The 20,739-nt window shown below is 46.3% G+C and overlaps 1 protein-coding gene across 1 annotated transcript; it reads right to left on the bottom strand.

Moving 5' to 3' along the window:
* Window positions 1-204: 204 nt before the first annotated feature.
* Window positions 205-20,406, bottom strand: Mcur1 (mitochondrial calcium uniporter regulator 1). The gene is made up of 9 exons (XM_052156735.1): window positions 19,920-20,406; window positions 15,211-15,330; window positions 11,693-11,796; window positions 11,121-11,222; window positions 9,644-9,685; window positions 8,783-8,854; window positions 5,868-5,921; window positions 4,659-4,773; window positions 205-3,543 (listed from the first exon to the last, which is right to left on the bottom strand). Exons 1-9 carry the CDS (start codon window positions 20,263-20,265, stop codon window positions 3,488-3,490), a joined length of 1,011 nt encoding a protein of 336 aa, XP_052012695.1. The 5' UTR covers window positions 20,266-20,406; the 3' UTR covers window positions 205-3,487.
* Between the last annotated feature and the right edge of the window lie 333 nt (window positions 20,407-20,739).

Raw genomic sequence — 20,739 nt, 5'->3', positions numbered from 1 at the left:
GGTCACCATGAATGCCGACACAAGGCTCTCAGTGCTGCACTAGCAGGTCTGAGATGAGTCTGTAGGCAGGGACAAGGTGAGATACAGAGGGGAGAACTCTGACATCCCTGGACTCCCACTTTTCCCTAGCTCCGTTAACTTACCTCCACATATTAACTGTACCATTTCTCCTCAGACAGGGAATTAAAACACTTTACACACAGATTTAAAAAAAATTCTTTCAAATAAAATTTATTTTGAAAATCAAATATTCACTTTCAAATATATTTTCTCTGTAAATACAATATTTTTAGGTATTAAATTATTTGTCATTTACCAGAGGCAATAGAATGGTGCCATTTTACAATGGGTAGAATTAACAGTTTCAATACGGTTGTTCTAGATAGAAGGTATAGTCTAGTTTCACACATTCAACTGGAACCACCGGGAAGGTGCATTAGCCACACAGACACAAATCTGTTATCTTAGATAATAAAATATATTTTCTATACAATGATAAAACATAACTGAATATTTGCTGAAGCCATAAAAGGATTACAAAATTATCTGGATTATCACTGAATGAATGTTAAGTACAAATCTGTAAAAATATATTTCTTGAATACAATTTCAACAGGGCAACACATTCTCAAAGATCTTGCATACATATAGAATCAATTATTCCTGGCTAACACATTTTTTTGCCTTCATGCCATAAAAGCTGTAACAACTCTGATCACCTTGAAGTCCCAAGTTTTCTAGGGTAGCCACTGCCAGTCCTGGCACATAGCACACAGGGATTGGGGATGCAAAGTCCCTGACATCTTGGCGAGGTTAATTAGCAGGCAGAAAGACTTGGGAAGGAGGAACAAGGAAAATCAAGGGAAGATGGCACTAAGGCCCAAGACAGGCCTGCCCAGGCCCAGGCTTGCCGTGCTCAGTCTTAAAGCATTCGGAGGCAGACTCCAGCAAGACATGTATCCGCCTTGAGTCAGGCCAGGCCTTTCTTCTTGAATGTGACTGTCTAACTGAATTGCTTGGCATACTTGAAGGGAAAATCGTGTTGCCAGATATTAAGCAAGAAAAGCAGCCAGGAGACTAAAAGCAATACCGAAATCAGAGCAGGTGTCTCCAGTAAAGAACCCCACAGGGGCTTTGCAAAAGAATGCAGGAGAGGAGTGAAACTGGGCTTAAGACTCTGAAAAAAAGAAAAAAAGCCAGAGGGAGCCCAACGGGATAATGCTTGTATTCCCAGCACTTGGGAGGCTGAGGCAGGATGACAGAACATTCGTGCCTGTGGGTTTGATCCCCAGCAAGTACAATCAGGAATAAAGAGGGGACAGAAAACAGTGCCTAGCAGGAAGGCAGAGGAACCCATTGGGAATGGTGACCTTGAAGGAAGCCCCGCCCACTGGAGTCTTTAGCCCCGCCCACTGAAGTCTTCAATGGGTCAGCTACTGCTAAGGTCCCCAGGCTAGAGGCTGCTGCCTGGAAACCTGCCAGGCGTTTCCAAAGAGCTCCGCAGCTTCAGCAGGGTTCAGGACAGGGTCTGGTCACACAGTCCTCACCGTTCATGTATGTCTAAGGCAGCAACAGGGGGACGTGTATATTTACAGATCAATGCTTTCCAACTTTATTATGAAATAAAGGGGACAGAGTCCTAAACTTCAGATATGTACACCACCCATCCCTCAGTGACAAGTTTTCTAAGGCCAAATAAGACTAGGGAGCTATAAAGAACGCTAGAGCAAAATCAGACACAGGCCGCTGAGACCAGAGTGGTGTAGACCACTTCAAGCAGACATAAGGATGTATGTGTTCCTGAAAGGACACTTATCAGGACATGGGGAAATGTATCCTCTACTTTAACCCACCCAGGTTAGCCCATATTGTAAAACATAACTGCACATGGTGCGCCTTTTCCTCCCAGGAGTTGGCCTTTATTAAGAGCATGTGGGCTTTGAGCCTTTTCTCTGACATCAAGCAGTTAACTGTGGTTAAGACTTTTTTTCAGTCTTCTTGGAAAGGATAAACTTCTGTTTCACCACGATACAGTTCTAATACAAAAGCACTTGATTTCCATAATATGTGGGGCTCAGAATCTTTTTACACAACTGTTTTCTAATGAGGCAAGAACTTAATGGTTTCTCAAACTTGGAAATTACAGCCAAGGAACAAAAGGTAGCTTTTATTTTTAGCAACGTGGTTGGAACAGTGACAAGGGGTGATTTATTCCACCAATCCGATGGCGCGGTCTCTTGTGGTTTCTGCACTGTGCACCAGCTTGTGCGTTCGTGCCTGTGTGGGGCAAGCCAGGAAGGGTCCCCGAGTGTCACTGCTTTCCAAATGCTCACTCTCATCTGAGTGCCAGCAATTTAAAGAGAGGAGAATGCACTTCTCCAAAATCCCTGCAGCTGTACCAGGATCTATCTGTTTCCAATGGAGAGCTGAGGCGGCTGTGTCTTCTACCACAAAAGAAATCAATGCACCTGAGGCCAGCACCAAGCACTGGGCTCTCTCACTGGGTGAGTGACAACTTGAGTTGCTCCCAGGGAAAGGTGTACTCATTCTAAAAGCTGTGCACAGCGTTTAGATATCCCACCAGAGCAAAGTGCCGAGTGTCATTTATAAAAAGCAGGTGGACACCAGAAGGGAGGTCACTCTAAACCATGTACCGAAGCAGGGTTTCATTCTGAGAATTACAAGTTTTCTAGGTAATGCCAGGAGTGTGGTGTCAAACTCCCATAGCATTTGGAAAGGTAGAGGCTGGGCACAGTGCTGAGTCGGGATGGTAAGTTCAAAGCCAACCTGAGCTAAATAACAAGACCTTGTCTCAAAAGCAGAAACGCAGGCGTGGCAGTGTTAAGAGAACTTGTGCTAAAATCACAAAGCTTCATTAGGTACCTAGACTTCCAGCTGCAAGGCACATTAACAATGTTACTAAGACAATGAGAACCCAGAGACAAAGGCCCCTAAGGTGGAGCAGAGTCCTGCATCATTAACACTGCATCTGCTGCAGCAGAGGCAGGCCTGCACGGGGTGCGGCTGTCCTAAGGCACAGAAGGGCTGGTGTTCCTGCTTGGTTCCAATGATTCTTCAGATTTCAAGCTACCTTGTTTTCAAAAATGCGTTCCCACGCTCTCCACCTTACAAACTACTTAAAGCTGTAGAGAATACAGTACTTAGTTTTGTCAAATACTGCAGCTTAGACAAAGTCCATTGGCTGGCCTGAAAGGAGTCTTGAAAGAGTGTCCATCCACACAGCTCAGCCAAAAAGCCAACTAAACAGAGATGCTCCGAAGAATGATTACCGAAATCCTGACTTCCTTCACCTTGGTTACGGATCCACAGTTTGCACAGAAATAAACAATATGCATGAAGTCAAATTAGGATTAAAACTTGAAACAAGAAAAAAAAGGGGGGGAAGAAGGAGTTGGGTGGGTGGGCCAACAATCTGGTATTCTTATGGCAAAACAATGGGAATTTCTTTAAATAGATAGACACTTTATTATATCCACAGGCGATAAAATCCCAGAGCTACTGTTAGGCACGTAAACACAGACCCTGTAAGAAAGAACAATGGAGAGCACCGTTAGCCCCTGAAGGGAGTTGCTTTTTGCACTGTACCAGGTGTCAGAAGCCACTTAGAGGACCGAGGGAGGAGGGACTCTGGCTCCCTAGTAAGCATGCTGGTCTTCCCTTCTTGGGCCAGTCAGGACCCCGAAACAGCTCACTGATGGATCCTCAAAACGCTGTTTATTAAGAACAAGTCTCCACTCCGGAACCAGATGCAAACGTGCCCAGTAGTCAGGAAAACCTTTCAATGCAAGTTAGAATCACAACAACTGTAGGGTCAAAGGGCACACCTATGTGCCATGCTATAAGGGACAAAATTCCATTGTTGAATACCACTATAACTTTAAAATATTTGATTGCTCTGAAATGTTAAAGCTGACTTGAAATAGTGAGTAGTGGGTTTTGTTTTAGAGGTTTTTTTTTTTTTTCCCAATGTATTCCTTCTTTGGCTTAAAAATTACAAAAGCAAAAATAACTTCTTTACAAGATTGCCCTGTGGCTGGAGAGATGGCTCAGTGACTGCAAACTAAGTCTGAATCCCGAGAAGCCACGTGGGAAGCTGGTCGAGTCAGTAATGCCAGCTCCGAGTATGTGTGTACGGGTGGGGGTCAGAGGGCAGATATAGGACTACAGGTGTCAGCCTGGCTCCGGATTCTGGGAGAGACCCTGCCTCAAGGGAATAAGAGAAAAACAGAGCAAGGAGGCCATATCATCCTCTGGCCTCTGCAGATGCACACATGGGCACCCCCAAGTGTCCCCACTGAAGTAAGCCGGACACAGGGTGTCCATTCTATGTATTCTATGTATATGCTATTTCCTGTACTACTTCACTGAAATCCCTAAACCATTAAGAGAAAGGACAGCATCTCGACAAAGTTAAGGACCCATCAATTATAAAGGACAATGGTATCTTTACTATTAAGGAAAAATGCAAATTAAAGGAGGTACTGCCAGTACTGGGAACCACAGACATGCGGCAAGAACGTTAAAGCAGGAGAAGCGGTCGGCTGGTGTCGTGTGCAGCCTGCCTCCGTCCGGGTGCTCGATGGCGCTGACCATGCTCTTTTCAATTGTTTTAAATACGTGGACGTGAAGCATCTTACCTGCCAAGTATTTGATTGTGTCAAGTTTGTGCGCTTCCAACATAGTCTTGAGGCCGGCCACCTCGGTTTCTATCTTCCTGTCTGTCTGGGTCAGGGCTCTATCTTGCTGGGCATGCTTTTAAAGCAAAAAGGTTGAGAACATTAGAGTCTGTGGGTGCTGTTGGGGTCCCCATGGCTCTGGCCCAGAGCTCTTCCTCAGTGCGGAGCAGTCCTGGTTTGAGACCTGGAGCTGGGACTTAGTCTTGGCTCTGACACTGTCCAGGGCCTTTAATGTCTCCTGTCTCCGTTTCCTTCTGTTTGTAAAAAGGGGATTAAAAACAAAACAAACCAAAGCCCATCACTACTCTTGCCCCATAAAAGCTACTGAGCGACTCAAGGGCAATAACCTATGTGAAAATCGTTTTGAGAACCAGAGACTGCGTTACCTGCTGTGGCATTGGGAGGCCAGACTGTTCTCGATGGTAGTAGTGTGTGTCCCTGGCTAGTCCTGCAGGGGACAGTGGACTCAAAAGTTCTGCCAACACATGAACATGGCCTTAGATCTGGCAGCGACAGTGCTTTCTTGATACTATTTCTAGTCCCATCTTTCCAGGCTGTCTTCTCTCACAGGTCAGACACCAAGTATTTTATTAACATGAGGCACAGCTACCAGGAAGACTGATTTATGTCCTTCTCCAAACATAAGACAACTCCAGGCTGCACATTTAACCTTCAGTGGGCAGGGACCCTGGCTGTTAAACTGAGGTGTAAAAACACTGAGGACATTTTACTAAGAATTCAATAGTAAGCAGTTTCTTAAGGACAGCAATATGGACAAATGGTAAGGAAATGAAGCCATTCTAGAGAAAGGTCCTCTTATCTTATGGGTGATTCCCGCAGCAGAGGTCCCAGGCAACATAATACGGGTGTCACCCATGCCATAAGCTACAGACACCTCTACTGCTAAGCTATGTAATGTATACAGAAAGAAACACACACACACACACACACACACACACACACAAATAAAGCAAATCTTAAAACCATAATACTGAATTATGCACATAAAATTGCTATAATGGTAATTCGTGCATATATTTTACAATGAAAAAGATCCCAAACTAAATGTGCATGTCACGTCCTCCTGTTAGACATCAGTTAACTCCGAAGCTGCGCAAGGGGAAAGGCAATTACAAAAAGAATAACAGAAACGTCAGCCTCAGTCCTTACCAGCGACACTATTTCTGTCCTCAGTTCCAGCATCTTCTTCTCGTTCAGTGAGTACTGAAACAGATGTGCCACACGGTTAGAGTCTCTCTCGCCCGCTGTCTTCAACATGCAGCCCTCACCGCTTCCCAGAACATCTGACAGGAGATCGTCAGCCTGCATCACCGTAGCCCGCCTGCTCTTTCTCTGTAGTTGAGGCTTCTTATACTCACTGATTGTGTGGCTGGTTTAATATCAACCCAACACAACTAGAGTCATTTGGGAAGCCCGAGCCTTAGTGATGAGAATGGCTCAGCAGGCTGGCCTGGGGGGCATTTTCATGTTTGAGGTGGAAGGCCCAATTCACCGTGCTGATGGCTGGGTTCTATAAGAAAGCAGGCTGAACAAGCCAAGGGAAGCAAGCCAGTCAGCAGCACCCCTCCAAGGCCTCTGCCTCAGCTCCTGCCTCCAGGTCTCTGCCCTGCCTTCCTCTTCCCTTTCCTAAAGGGAAACAAACCCTTTCCTACCCAGGATGCTTTGGGGCACAGTGTTTCTCACAGTACCAGGAAGAAAACAAGGTACTGATAATGTGTGGCCGTTCCCACTTCTCTTTGTTCTTTCCTGTTTTGTTTTTTAAATCTCTGGGCTGTGACATCACTGGGTCCTGCCCACTATTAGAACAGCATTTCTTGGGTCACATTTATATGGGTGTTGATCAATGTGCTTTTGGGTTTGGGAGGGGCACCATTTAATTTAGGAATGATACTCTCATAACTACAAGCATGACACACATTACTGGCATTTATAGAAGCAATATAATATTGGGACACATCAGCTCAAGAAATATGATTCTGGCCAGGCAGTGGTGGTGCATGCCTTTAATCCCAGCACTTGGGAGGCAGAGGCAGGCGGATTTCTGAGTTCGAGGCCAGCCTGGTCTACAGAGTGAGTTCCAGGACAGCCAGGGCTACACAGAGAAACCCTGTCTCGAAAAAGACAAAAAAAGAAATGTGATTCTGAAACAATATATATTGTCGAGGTAAAGCATAACAGGGTACAAGAGATACTGCAAAGCATCCAGACTATCTTAACAACAATCCAAAGAACCCTGCTGGGGGAACTGGCAGCTCAGTGCTCCTGAAAGCAGTTAGCTATTACTGCTAGTAAAAAGATTTAGTACAGCTCTGTTGACAATAAAATAAAAACCAGGCATGTTTCCATGATGAGTATTAGTATTTAACTTAGCAAAAGGCAATCTATACAACCTGTAATTTAAAGACAACGTTATCAGGAAAAATGTTAATGCCCTTAAAGTATCTAAAAATTTATACCTACAAAATGTTATCTTCAAACTACTTGGGTAATGAATGTAAAAATGCAGTGGTCAGAAGCAAAAACATGCCCCCAAACTCCGGAACCCTGAACTAAGTAAGGACCAGCCCAGGACTAAGGACCTTCACTGCTTACATAAGCTGGGTTTCTGATCAGTGCTACTCCTCAGATCACCAGCAGAGGGCAGAGTGCAGCTGGACGCTCTGTGCACCTTTTCTGCTCACGCATTAACAAATAAACACGGAAAAGAACCTACATCACCACACTGTCACGATTGAAAAATGGCATGTGTGTGGCTCTATCTCCTGGAACTCTGGAACAGCTGTGGAAATTGGCTGTAAATATCACTAGAACCTATTTTTTGTTGCCTGTTGAGTATTAAGCCCAGGGCTTTGCACATACAAAGTGCTCTGTTTCAACCTTAGTCCTATTTTACCAAAAAGATAAAGAAGTCATATCCCTCGTTTGGGCAGTTCGGATCCGACCACACGCTTGTCTGAGTTCTCGTGTCGGTCATCACCACGACACGCGGACTGAAGACAAACTCAGCAATGACCAGAACAGGAGAAGCCATGTTCTGCACGGGAGCCATTTCTTGGTAGAGCAAAAAAAAAAAAAAAAAAAAAAAAAAAAAAAAAAAAAGCTCCACACGCCCTTGCATGCTTATGCTACAGTAACAAAGGTACCTTTAATGTTACTCAGGATAAAGAGGGTCTGAGCAAGAAGATGTACTGTAGCCCAAGGAGACAGTGTGTGTGTGTGTGTGTGTGTGTGTGTGTGCGTGTGCAGGCGCGCGCGTGTGAGGTTAAAGGGTTGGGGGGCTCTGTGTCAGTTGGGTCACAGTAAAAAGTGGGAAGCCTAGAGTCTGAGTCTCAGAACTGCTAAAAAGCAAAACAAAAACAACCAACCAACCCCACCAGAACAACCCAACATATAGCCACTGAAATACACAACCACTCACAGTGCTTAAAAGACAATAGAAATAAGCATTATCAGGCTGGAGAGATGGCTCAGCAGTTAAGAGCATTGATTGCTCTTCCAGAGGTCCTGAGTTCAATTCCCAGAAACCACATAGTAGCTCACAAACATCTGTAATGGGATCTGATGCCCTCTTCTGGTGTGTCTGAAGACAGCTACAGTGTACTCATATGCATAAAATAAATAAATCTAAAAAAATACTCTTACTTAAAAAAAAAGAAAGAAAGAAGCTTTATCAAAGTTTAATGTAGAATTTAATATGATGGTAAGAACCTAAGTCAGAAAATCAGGTAACTTTTGAAAAGTTAGGGGTTGTGGGGATTAAATTAGTATTTAGTACATTAAGATTGAGTATAATTGTATTATTAACGTCTATGTAAAATATCATCTATTATTTTTGAAATAAAAGTTTCAAATTCAGTTTGACTTTTTAATTTAAATTTCACTTTTGAAACCAAATTTAAGTCCTGATAAAGAATGTAATTAAAATCTAAAATCAAGTTGTAAACTTTGATACATGGATAAATGTCTAATGACATTTGTGTCTTGCGTGTAAGAGTAAGACTTTAACAAGCATTCCATTCTAAAAAGAAATAAATTAATGATTTACTTTCAATAAAGGAACATACCAATTCTTTTACTCTGCTTTTTTCTAGATTGAAGTTTAATTTGGTATCTGTCCGGACTTTGGTCACTTCATCCTGGTCAGAGGGCAGAGGACAAAGAGAGTAAGAGGTCAGGGTAAGAGATCTGAGTCTTCTGAGACTTAAGTCTGGTCTGCCTGCTGCTTCCCCCAGGGGAGCTGGCCAGAGACATGGAGCCAGGCCGCCTGGTGTCCCGGGACTCAGGGTCAGCCACATCTCAAATCAGCTGTGTCTATCTGCACAGGCATTCCCCTTTGACCCAAATGTCGGCATGGTAGGGCTCAACTGCTTATGACCTCCTTCTGGAATGTGTGAATAAAATTAGAGCATTTTATAAAGAAAGATGGACCAACGGAACAAATCGTCAACATACGGTTTCTCACTTCAGTCTTAGTGGTATCTTTTCTAATACCACTGCTTTATAAAGTAGCCAACCGCTGGGCCAGCAGCCATCTGACCCACATAGAGTCCTATACAGCCGCCCTCTCCTAGATGTGTCTCAGGGATCCCCGAGGTTACTTTAGGGGCGTTTTGATTTACAATGACTTAGCAGGCTTGGTGGCAGAGGCCTGTAAGCTCCCACACACAGGAGACACAGAGGGAGCTGGGGAGCTTAAGCTGTACACAGGAGACTGAATCTTAAGAAAAATATTGCCACAATGCAGTTTTCTTAATGAATGTGGCCACAGACACGGGTCATCAAAACATCGCCTGATGTGTGCTTTGGAAGTATATTATGCATATTCCATATGGAACTGAGTTTTCCAGCACCTATATTGTATCGATGACTTTATTAATAAATATATATACTTACGTATATGCCTGATGACAGGAGAGGGAACTTACCATCACTTGTTGCTTTAACTGGTGCAGTTCAAGTTTTATTTTCTATAAACACAGTAAGAAGAAGAAAGGTCAAGGACATGTGACTGTGGAAAACCACAAGACACACCTCAGAGTAGACATTTAAGCCCAAGCTCACCAACGCCCTCACTCACTGCAATGCGACTATATAAAGAACACGGGACTACCTGAGCTGGGTGGCACAGCCTGTACTCTCGGCTCTGGGGACACTGAGGCAGGAGGACTGTGCAATGAATTTGAGGCTAGCCTAGGCTATAAAGTGAGTCAAATACTAGCCAAGGCTATATAACAAGACGTTGTCTCAAAAAACTAAAAACAAAACCAACCAACTAAACAAACAAAAGCCCCGTTTACAGTCGTCCCATAACACACGCAGACTGGGAGAGCAGTCTGACGTCATCTTGGGGTCACGTCAAATGAGGAACAACTGTGACAATCATCGGTATTCAGGGATCCTGTCTTCCTTTGTAATTCCTCCTCTGCTCACTCTTTCTGCCAATTAATTCTGCCCTCTGAGCTGAGTTCAAGGACACCTGTGAGTGCAGCAGGCAACAAATGATTCTTCCGTCCAGGACTTCACTAAGACTAAAGCAAGACGCAAAGACAGCACGTCCCTACGCCATACACCACACTTTAAGGAGGCAGAGAGTGGGCTGGTGGGATTGCTCGGTGGGTAAAGCGCTGGTCTTGCAAGCCTGAATTCAATCTCCAAAACCTATGGATGGATAGGTGGAAGGAGAAACCCAGTCCCACGAGGTCATCCTCTGACCTCCACAAGAATACTGTGGAGCACACTCATGCGCGCACACACACACACAGTACATATATACAACAAAAACAATGGGGCTGGAGAGATGGCATAGTGGTTAAGAGCACGTGTGTTTCTTACAGAGGACCAAGGCTTGGTTCCCAGCACCCACACGGCAGCTTACAGCCATCTGTAGCTCCAATTCCAGAGGATCTGACACCTTTTTCTGGCCACCGTAGGCAGGGCACACAAGTGGTGCACAGACATACATGCAAGGAAAACACTCATACACATAAAAAAACTTATAAAGAAATAATATTTACTTATTTATCTATTTACTTTTGGTAGGAAAGGGAAGCACCTATTCCTAATACCACAGACTGGGAAGTCCTACTACCCACACGTTAGGAGGATGTGCACATAAATACAGCATCACAGGCAATGAAAACAGAAGTTCTGTAATTGCAAGGCATCTGTCAAACGGAGGTCTAGAATGGACAAAATTGGTTTAGTGGAGGTTTTGTCAGCCAGGATCATGGCTTCCTCTTGAGAGGAGGGACTGGAAGGATCCAGGGCTGGGAATGGTCTCATGTTGATGTCCTCAGGAGCACACAGTCTGAACAGTCGCTGGGAGCTATGTTCTGTGCCCTTCTAGGTGTGTGTAGCTCAATGACTTAACAGAGCCTGCAATGCGTGGCTATACAGCTTTACCTCATTTTCTGCTCTGAGGGCTGAAAACTCACTCTTCTCCAAGATGATCATATCTTTCTTCACGTTAGCAATCTTAGATATTATTTGCTGAAGTGCGATTTCCTAGAAAAAGAGAAAAAACACGGCATCTAGTCTGGCCCCCAAGCCCGCTTTTCACCTCTACCTGCTAACAGGGCTACAAAGAAACCAGAGCAGCATGTGAGACAGGGAGGGCCACCTCTGCTCCAAAGGGAGCTGGGAAGGAGAGGAACACTCATCTGCAGCAAGGGCAAGGGAGCTTGACTGGAAGGGAGACCGCAGCCGGGACAGGATGCTGTCACCTCCAGCCCTGTCCACGCCTCCAGTCATTACTGTGAGCTTGTCTGGAACAGTGAACATCCAGTGTAAACCATAACAACTAACTAAAGGGCTTTCATGAAATACTTTTATTATCATTTTGGCCTCCGACCTATGGTTAAAATGACCATACACTTTTTAATAGACCATCATCTAAAAAGCAGCTTGAGTATTTATTTTCTGTAATACCTTCCTCTGGAATTCCCACCCCCGCCAACCCACCCCGCCTATGTTACCTGCTGCATCTTGCTGACCATGTCTCTGTAGACAATGTCCATGTTGGTCTCTGTGATCTTGACCAGTGCAGACACAATGATTTCTGCTTGTTGAATGGTAAACCCTAGGCGAGCACACAGAAACAACCAGACTCAGAAGGAAAACCAAGGAAGGACGCAGGAAACACCCGTGTTCCCGTGAGGGTCTGAACTCAGAAGAGAGAGGAAGGCACGGGCTGGCGGGACGCTGAGAGCAGGCCCACAGGCCGTGGCAGGTCTGACCCTGACTGCGAGGAAACACTGCCTGTGTCTCAGTGGCTGGGTTCATCGGCCATCTCTAACGCAGTCCTCAGGTTCCAAAAAAAGCAGGAACATTTCTGCTTATCGACACAACTCTACATCTCTCCCCTTCTCATCTCTACTTTTCTCTTAAATTCTAGGCTGAAAAAAGACATTTTGGTGGAAAGGCCTGCTGTTTCATTGGATAAGAAAAGCTGAACAGACTATCACACAGTGTTTGACCATTTTTCCAAAGCCCACTACTGTAGCTGATTTTTATTGTTTTGTGGGTTCTTTTTCCTACCCTTTATCCACCAGTTTTACCCACTAGCACCAGATAGAGAGAAACAAGGATAGAGGAATTAGGAAAATCTCAAGATCTAGTTTCTTTCCTTTTGTTTCTTCTTGGGCCACAGCTACTAACAACCCACCAATACCCCCTATTGGGGCTCTAGCATTTTTAGACCCTCTGAAAAGTTCCCAGAATCCCAAATGTCACATAACTGCAGAAATTATCTAAGGCTTGAAAAACCATGCTTCTGCTAGATCAGGAGGCAAATCATAGTCAGTGGCGGACAGTCTGAAGCGGCCCCAGATCCCTCACCTGGGATTAAAAGGAGAGCACGTTCTTATATTTCCGTGTTTTAAAAAGAAACCCAAATTCTAGAATTCCCAAAAATGTTGTTACATATTATCTACCTTATTGCATTTGATACCAAAAGGATCTTTGGGATTCTTTTTTTTAAATGAAGATTTATCTATTTTATTTATATGAGTAACTGTCTTCAGACACACCAGAAGAAGGCATTAGATCCCTTTACAGATGGATGTGAGCCACCATGTGGTTGCTGGAATTTGAACCCTGGAGCTCTAGAATAACAGTCAGTGCTCTTAACCTGTGAGCCATCTCTCCAGCCCCGTGGGATTCTTTTTATGCCCGTGCTACAGATGTGCCACAGAAGCTTAAAGAGGGTGGGCAAGACTCACAGCTGCACAGCAACCCAGGGTGTTGGCCTGCCCACAACAGGCTGTGACCACTGCAGCTCACCTATGGTGGGAAGCTTTTCAAATATGAGTGTGTCCAACTGCATAAATAAACTCAGTGAGGTAAACCCAGACATGATTATTTTAAATGCGCTAGGTTAATTCAAAGCCCAGTATGGAGAATATATGTGTGCAGAGAGTTGCAATCTGCACATTTCTCTGAATATCAGTTATCAAATCACATCCGATGTTCCAGGTGCACTTTCAGCCTTATTTTTCTGAGGCCTCTCACTAGCCCTGCAGCGTGCTTACTGAGGCAGAGGGCTGCCAGTGAGCTCTTCCTGGTGCTGGGATTATGGGCTCATCATTACGCCTGGCTGTCTCCCCGGGTGAGCGATCTGAAGGCAGGTCCTGTGCTGTTTAGCTTTCTATGGGTAAGGGAACCTGCTGCTCTTCCAGAGGACCTGAGTTTGGTTTCTAGCACCCATTTAGAGCAGCTCACAACTATTTGCAACTCTAGTTCCAGGGGATCTCATGCCTTACTCTGGCATCTGTGGGCACCCTCCCCACATACATGAATAAAAACAAAACAAATCTTAAAAATTAATTAAAGGCAGTGGTGGGGCACGCCTTTAATCCAAGCACTTGGGAGGCAGAGGCAGGTGGATTTCTAAGTTCGAGGCCAGCCTAGTCTATAGAGTGAGTTCCAGGTCAGCCAGGGCTATACATAGAGACCCTGTCTTGAAAAAACCAAACCAAAAATAAATAAATAAATAAATAAATAAATAAATAAATAAATAAATAAAAATAAAAAAGAAAAGATACAAACATAAAAAACCAACCACAACCCAACACAGGGCAGATGAGATGGCTCAGAGCATACAGGTGCTTGGTGTCAAGACTGAAGACATGAATTCTATCCCCAGAACCACACGGTGGAAGGCAGAATGTCTCCACAACCACAGTTAACATGTGCCAAACCAAACTGCCAAACCAACCAACCCAAACCACCAACAAATCCCAAAACAAGCAAAAACATAGTTACTGTCTTTTCAACAGAGAGAAACTATTTTAAAAACTCTCACTTGTATTGATAAAGCAAAAACCATCCTTAAATGGGGTGAGGAGAGCAGTTAAAATTGTAGGTGCTTGTACTAGCTGGTCTTGTATGTCAATTTGACACAGGCTGGAGTTATCACAGAGCAAGGAGCCTCCTTTGAGGAAATGCCTCCATGAGATCCAGCTATAAGGCATTTTCTCAATTAGTAATCAAGGGTAGGAGGGCCCTTGTGGGTGGTGCCATTCCTGGGCTGGTAGTTTTGGGTTCTATAAGAGAGCAGGCTGAGCAAGCCAAGGGAAGCAAGCCAGTAAGAAACATCCCTCCATGGCCTCTGCATCAGCTCCTGCTTCCTGACCTGCTTGAGTTCCAGTCCTGACTTCCTTTAGTGATGAACAGCAGTGTGGAAGTGTCAGCTGAATAAACCCTTTCCTCCCCAGCTTGCTTCTTGGTCAGGATGTTTGTGCAGGAACAGAACCCCTGACTGAGACAGTGCACACCTAGCATGCATTATGCTCCATTCCCTAGCACTGTATAAACTGTTTATAGTGGATTTCATGTCTGAAAGCTCAAGTAGAGGCAGGAGGATGAGAAGTTCAAGGTTACCCTTAGCCATACTGTAAGTCTGAGGCCAGCCTAGAATACATAAATGTCTTTCATTCTCCTTAACAAAGAGGCCTTTGTAAGCTTTGGCAGTTAACTCTATACACCCTGGCAGAGGGCGCAAACCTTAAGAACCACTTCCATGACCCATCCTCATGTCTGTGGGGCCATTTTTTAAACTGCTAATTGATCTAAGAGGACCAGGCCCACTGTGGGCAGTGTCATCCCTGGGCGGGTGGGCCCGGGCTACTTAAGAAAGCTCGCTGAGCAAGGCAGTGGGCAAGCCAGTGAGCAGCACTCTTCCACAGTCTCAAGTTCCGTTCCTATTGACTTCCTGTCATGACTTCTCTCAATGATAACATATACTATATAAGCTGGAGAAACCCTCTCCTCCCCCAACTTGGTTTTGGTCCTGGTGGTTACCATAGCAACAGAAAGCAAACCGGAACATCAATCAAAAGCTTCCTGAAGGCTTGAAAGTCAAAAGGAGAAGCAAACACTCATAGTTAGCATGAGCGGTACAGAGGCTTCCATCGGCTGCACTGACCCAAGTGGGGCGGGGCGGGATGGGGGTGTGGGGGTGTGGGGTGGTGGTGGTGGTGGTGTACTGACTTACCATTTGCTTCAAGTAAGCACACCAGAGCGTGGGTGTCAAAGTACAGCTGCCGACTCACAGAGGAGGGCAAGTTCCCCTTTCTGTGCTCTAGCTGATGGCACTTAGCAGACAAGCTTAGCTCTAGAAGGGAGAAAAGAAAGCAAGGTAAGACCAAACTCAGGAGCAAGCAAGAGTCCTTTGATGCCACAGGTTGTTTTCGGTTCCGCAGTAACCCATCCTGTGAGTACAGTGCCAGAAGCCACACACAGGCTGTAGGCCAGGGCATGCATGACATCCAGTTGTTTTCCCGTCAACTTTCTCCTTCCCAAGCAGAAACCGTACCCTTCAGCCAGTATGCGAACTGTCTCTCTCAAGCGGGGTCTCACTCTGCAGTCCAGACCAACCTGGAACAAACTGGCCTCAAACTCATGGTGATACTTCTGCCTCATCAGTCTCCCAAGTCCTGGGATTACAGGCTGGAGCCAGCACCCAACCCTCTTCCCCAGTTTCCATCACTACAATCAGAGATCTACTTAGGTGCTACTGTCTGCGTACTCTGTAGATTTCATATGCATGGAGTCATATGACATGGTCCACTGTACAACGTCACCAGCGTCCATCCACGGGAGAGCTAAGGACGTCTGTCCACACTTTGTGGCTCTCCTGAATGATCCTTGGCCACTGTTTCAGTTCTCTTGAGTATATCCCCAGGAGCAGAACCGCAGGTCACACGGTGACCATCTGAGGAACTGCCAGATTCTTTCTCAAGTGGCATCGCCAATTTTCTTCCTTACCAGCAGCCAAGGAAGCTCCCAATTTCTCCACATCCTCGCTAACACTTGTTATGTTTGATTTATACGTCATCACCATCCTACTAGGCACAAACAGTATTGTGTCGTGGCTTTCACCTCACCTCTCAATCGGTGCATCTTCTCATCTGCTTACTGGACAGATGAGTATCTTCTGTGAAGGAATGTCTAAGTGTTTTGTCTACTTAAAAAAACATTTATAGCCAGGTGTGGTGGTATATACCTTTAATCTCAGCAGATGGAAGGGTGAGGCAGCTGGATTTCTGTAAGTTCAAAGCTTGGTATACATAGAGTCTTTTATGACAGCCAGAGCTACATAGAGACCCTGTCTCAAAAACTAACTAACTAACTAACTAACTAACTAACTAACTAACTAACTAACTAACTAACCAACCAACCAACCAACCAACCAACCAACCAACTCAGTTGTAAGCCATGCCATGTGAGTGTTAGGAATTAAACTCACATTCTCTAGAAGAACAGCAAGTGTTTCTCTGTGTAACAGCTCTGGCTATCCTGGAACTTGATTTGTAGAACAGGATAGTCTCAAACTCACAGAGATCTGCCTGCCTTTGCCTTTCAAGTGCTAGGATTAAAGGCGTGCACCACCATGCCCACCAAGTCCAGCTCTAGCCTAACTCTTGAGCCGGGCTTCTCATCGACTTTAATTGGGCCTTGGTCTACTACTGAAGAGAGTTCTTCCAGTCACACAGGCTGCTTTCCTTCCTACCCTCATGTTAGCATTTTCAGAAGGACCCCCCCACACAACAAGTCAGGAATAATTTTATACTTTGTAACTAAGTTGTGACAACATCTAGGACCTAGATTATGACCCTCTCTCCTCACTTGTTCATGTGAGTGAACTCACTCTACCCTGGGCCTTTTCCAAGACCACTCACATCTAGTTCAGGATTAGAGAGGCAGCTCTGTAAGATTCTAGGAAGACTGTCTGGGGCCCGGGATGAGGCTTAGCCAATAGGGTGCTTGCCTAGCACACACGAGCCCCTGGATCTAATGTTCAACACCACATAGAACCAAGGGTGGTGGGGCACATTTGAAATCCAAGCATTCAGGAGTTGGAGGTTATCCTTGGCTACACTGGGAATTTGAGGCCAGCCTGGTCTATATTATGAGGAGCTCCCTACCCCTACCTCCCCAAGGCCTGTCTAACACAAAGCATACCGAATTCAGACAGTGTTGCACAAATGAAAGTGCTCCTCAGGGGGTCCTCCTAGGCCACCTCAATCATCCGCCGGACTGGCAGAGTGCTTGAAAACATGAGTCTAGAACTGGGGTTCTCAACCTTCCTAATGCTCTGACTCTTTAATACAGTTCCTCATGTTGTGGTGACCCCCCCACCACCACAAAGTGATTTCCTTGCTACTTGATAACTGTAATTTTGCTATTGTTCGGACCCATAATGTAGACAGCTACTATGCAGGATATCTGATATTGTGACCCCTGTCACTTAGGTAATTTGTCCTCCAGACATCAACACCATCCTCACTCTACCTTATCTATACAGCAGAACAATCTGTCACGGTTTGTATACGCTAGGTCCAGGGAGTGGCACTATAAGAAGGTGTGGCCCTGTTGGAGCAGTGTGTCACATAGGTGTGGGCTTTAAGACCTTATCCTGGCTGCCTGGAGGTCAGTATTCTGCTAGCAGCCTTCAGATGAAGATGTAGAACTCTCAGCTCCTCCTGCACCATGCTCCTGCCTTGATGATAATGGACTGAACCTCTGAACCTGTAAGCCAGTCCCAATTAAATGCTGTCCTTATAAGAGTTGCCTTGGTCATGGTGTCTGTCACAGCAGCAAAACCCTAACAAGACACAATCTTAACGGGATGGAGATAAGAAGCCCCATCAATGAACGGAAATGGCTGCTCTTTCAGAGGATCCTGGTTCAATTCCCAACACCCATTTACATGTGTGAAGACACATGTGTTCGGATACATGTGTGCCTGCCTGTAGACGCCTCAGATTGATGTGTGACATCTGTCTTGATCCATGTGTACCTTATCACTCAGGTAAGGTCTCTTGATTGAACCCAGAGCTCATGGAAATGGCTAGAGCTTGCCCACAAGTGTACCTTCTGAGAGCTGGGATGACAGCCAGGTCACTATGCAAGCCTTGTATTTATGTGGGTTCTGGCGACCTCGCCTCTGGCCCTCCGGCCTGAGTATTTTATTCACTGAGTTAGGGCCCCAGACCCACACACCCCACCACTGCTAGCAATGGTTTGTACACTTACGGTTTTTTTCCCCCTTTTTCCAGAAACAACTGGTACCAGAAATAGCAAACTTATTTCAAGAAAGCTGGCTTCTATAAAGTAAGGGAAAGGGCTGGCTACTTCCCAATGGGCGTTCCATCATCCTCCACCCTCTGAGGGAAAGGAATGCCACCTTGCTCTGTTAAGACAACAATGAGGACCCAGGAATCACAGCAGGAAAACAGTAACTTGAGGAGTATTAGACTGTAAGGTGTAATTTCTCCTTCTATAACCAAAGGGTGTTAAAACTCATAGTTGTAAAAGAAGTCCAAAGAGACCCTTGAATAGAGGAGAAACCAACTGCAAAATTTCAAGGCACACCATCCTGAAGCAGATTTATCCACTGAGGACCTCAGGCACAAAACCGAACCAACAACTTCCGACCAAGAATAAAGGAGCAAAGTGCTGATGGCTTTAAAAGGGGGGCACGAAAGCTTCCTAAGGCTTCTGCTGTTCCCCTTTTTAAAATGCAGCCATCCTCAGGTCCGAAGCAGGACACTGCAATGGCACTATCTTGCTAACACAATGAGAAAGAACCCCCTCCTTTGCTCCAAAACCATAAATTATGAGCAAACACATTGGCAGGCAACAGCTTGTGAAAAGTCTGGCAAGCAGGGAGGGGGTATGATAGCCTAGCCTTTAATCCCAGCCCTTAGGTGCCACAAGGGATCTCTGTGAGTTCGAGGCCAGCTCGGGCTCCACAGTTCTCACATGGTCTCAAAGCAGAACAAATCAAAAGAGCGCACAGGATAAGCAGGGTATGGAAAGAAGAAGCCAGATAGATCTCCAGCTCCCAATCCCACAAAACACAGGCATAATGCGCACTACCCATCCTCCTATCTTCGTATAAAGTGTCCTTCATTTTTCAGAACTATCAGGAGTTTCTCCTCTAGCCATAAGTATTCTTAAATTTTAGATGCAGGTAATTCTCATAGGAAAAAAATATGGAAAACCAACACGTGGGTGCATAGGCCTATTAATGAACAGAAAGAGGTTACCCAAGAAGTAATTATGCCACATTTGCTGCTTAGCATACACGATAAGATTTTATCTGCTATTTTCTGTGAGCACATTCCTGCTAGTTTACTTTGTCTTATGCAGTTCGGCGGTGTCCCTCACCTCCTTCAATTATCTAAATGACACATCAAAGATTCTACTCTGGTCACTCAATTTAAACGCACAGAGTTCTTCAACTCCTAGACATAAAGCCTCTATTTTTCTTTATAATATTTGTCAAATTAGTAAATGTAAAATTAACACGGATAAGTGCGTACTCCTACAGAAAACACATGGTGTATATCTTGTGTGAAGTAAGTTCCGGAAAGAAAAGATTTTGTTCAACGAATTACCCTAATCAGCTACTAAAGTGTCCGGTAGAGAAGGGGTGACTGCGTGCCGTGAATGAATCAACAGTTTGGAATCAAAGCGAAATGACATCCCTTCATTCCTGGATCTCAGCCCCTCGGACCTGAATGCTCCGGCACCGGCTTCTAGCACTTTTTCCATTTCTTCCTGGCTCCAACATGTGTGCAAGGGCAGACCCGAGTATGCATGTCATCCGGAGTCAGGCCCCCCTGGCTCTGCACTCGGAACCCTCGTCCCAGCGGGGTCACCTGTGTGACCCTCGGTCCCTCCCTCCCTCCTCACCTCTCCGGCTGCTCGCGAGCGCGGCCACACGCCGGGCGCCCAGCCGCAGACGGCCCAGCGCGCTCCTGCCGGCGCCGAGCGCGGCCGCGGGGAGGACGAGCCCCGGGCGCGAGCGCTCAGCCAGCGTCCTCCGCGGGGCGGTGGCGGCCAGGCGCGGGGAGGGCACGAGCAGGAGGAGCAGCAGCGGGGACGCGCGGGCGGCCCTTCCGCGGGGCTTCAGCCAGCTTCGCCCGCCGGGAAGCGTGGAAGCGCCGAGGCGCGCCGGAACTCCGCAGCCGGAGGACAGGAGCCGCTGGCGACCCGGTGTGCGCTTCGGCCGCTCGGCCGCCACGGAGCCGCTGTCCATCCCAGAGCGGGTCACAGGCCCGAGCGCGCACGCATGTCGCTCCCGCGCGGCCCCGACTCAGTGTCGCCTCGGGAGCGAGCCTGGGCCGCCGCGCAGACCTGCCCTTTCCTGCCGGCGGGCGGCGTAGTCCGCCGTCGCCACGCCTCCTCCCCATAGCCTCCGGCCTCGTCCCGGTCCTCGTGACCACGCCCCTCGCACAGTCCTCCGTGACCACGCCCCTCGCAGCCCGCCCTGACCACGCCCCTCGTATGTCGGTCCCGCCTGGCTCCTCCTGACCTAGCGTCTCCGGGGCCCGCCTTTGCATCATCACCACGCCCCTGTCCCCTTGCTGTGGCCTGCCGTAACCCCGTCTCCCAGGCAGGAACTAGGGTGCGCCTTAGCCTTTTTCCGCTGCAAAATTACGTTGCTCTTTCTGCTCCTACGATTTACAGTTTCATTACCCTGTTGTCCTTAAGAATGCAAATGACTCCTTTG

This window comes from Apodemus sylvaticus, chromosome 14, assembly GCF_947179515.1.
Source record: "Apodemus sylvaticus chromosome 14, mApoSyl1.1, whole genome shotgun sequence".
Classification (NCBI taxonomy): domain Eukaryota; kingdom Metazoa; phylum Chordata; class Mammalia; order Rodentia; family Muridae; genus Apodemus; species Apodemus sylvaticus.
The sequence above is the reverse complement of the archived record's forward strand: the minus strand, read 5'-3'. Positions and strand labels throughout refer to the sequence as shown.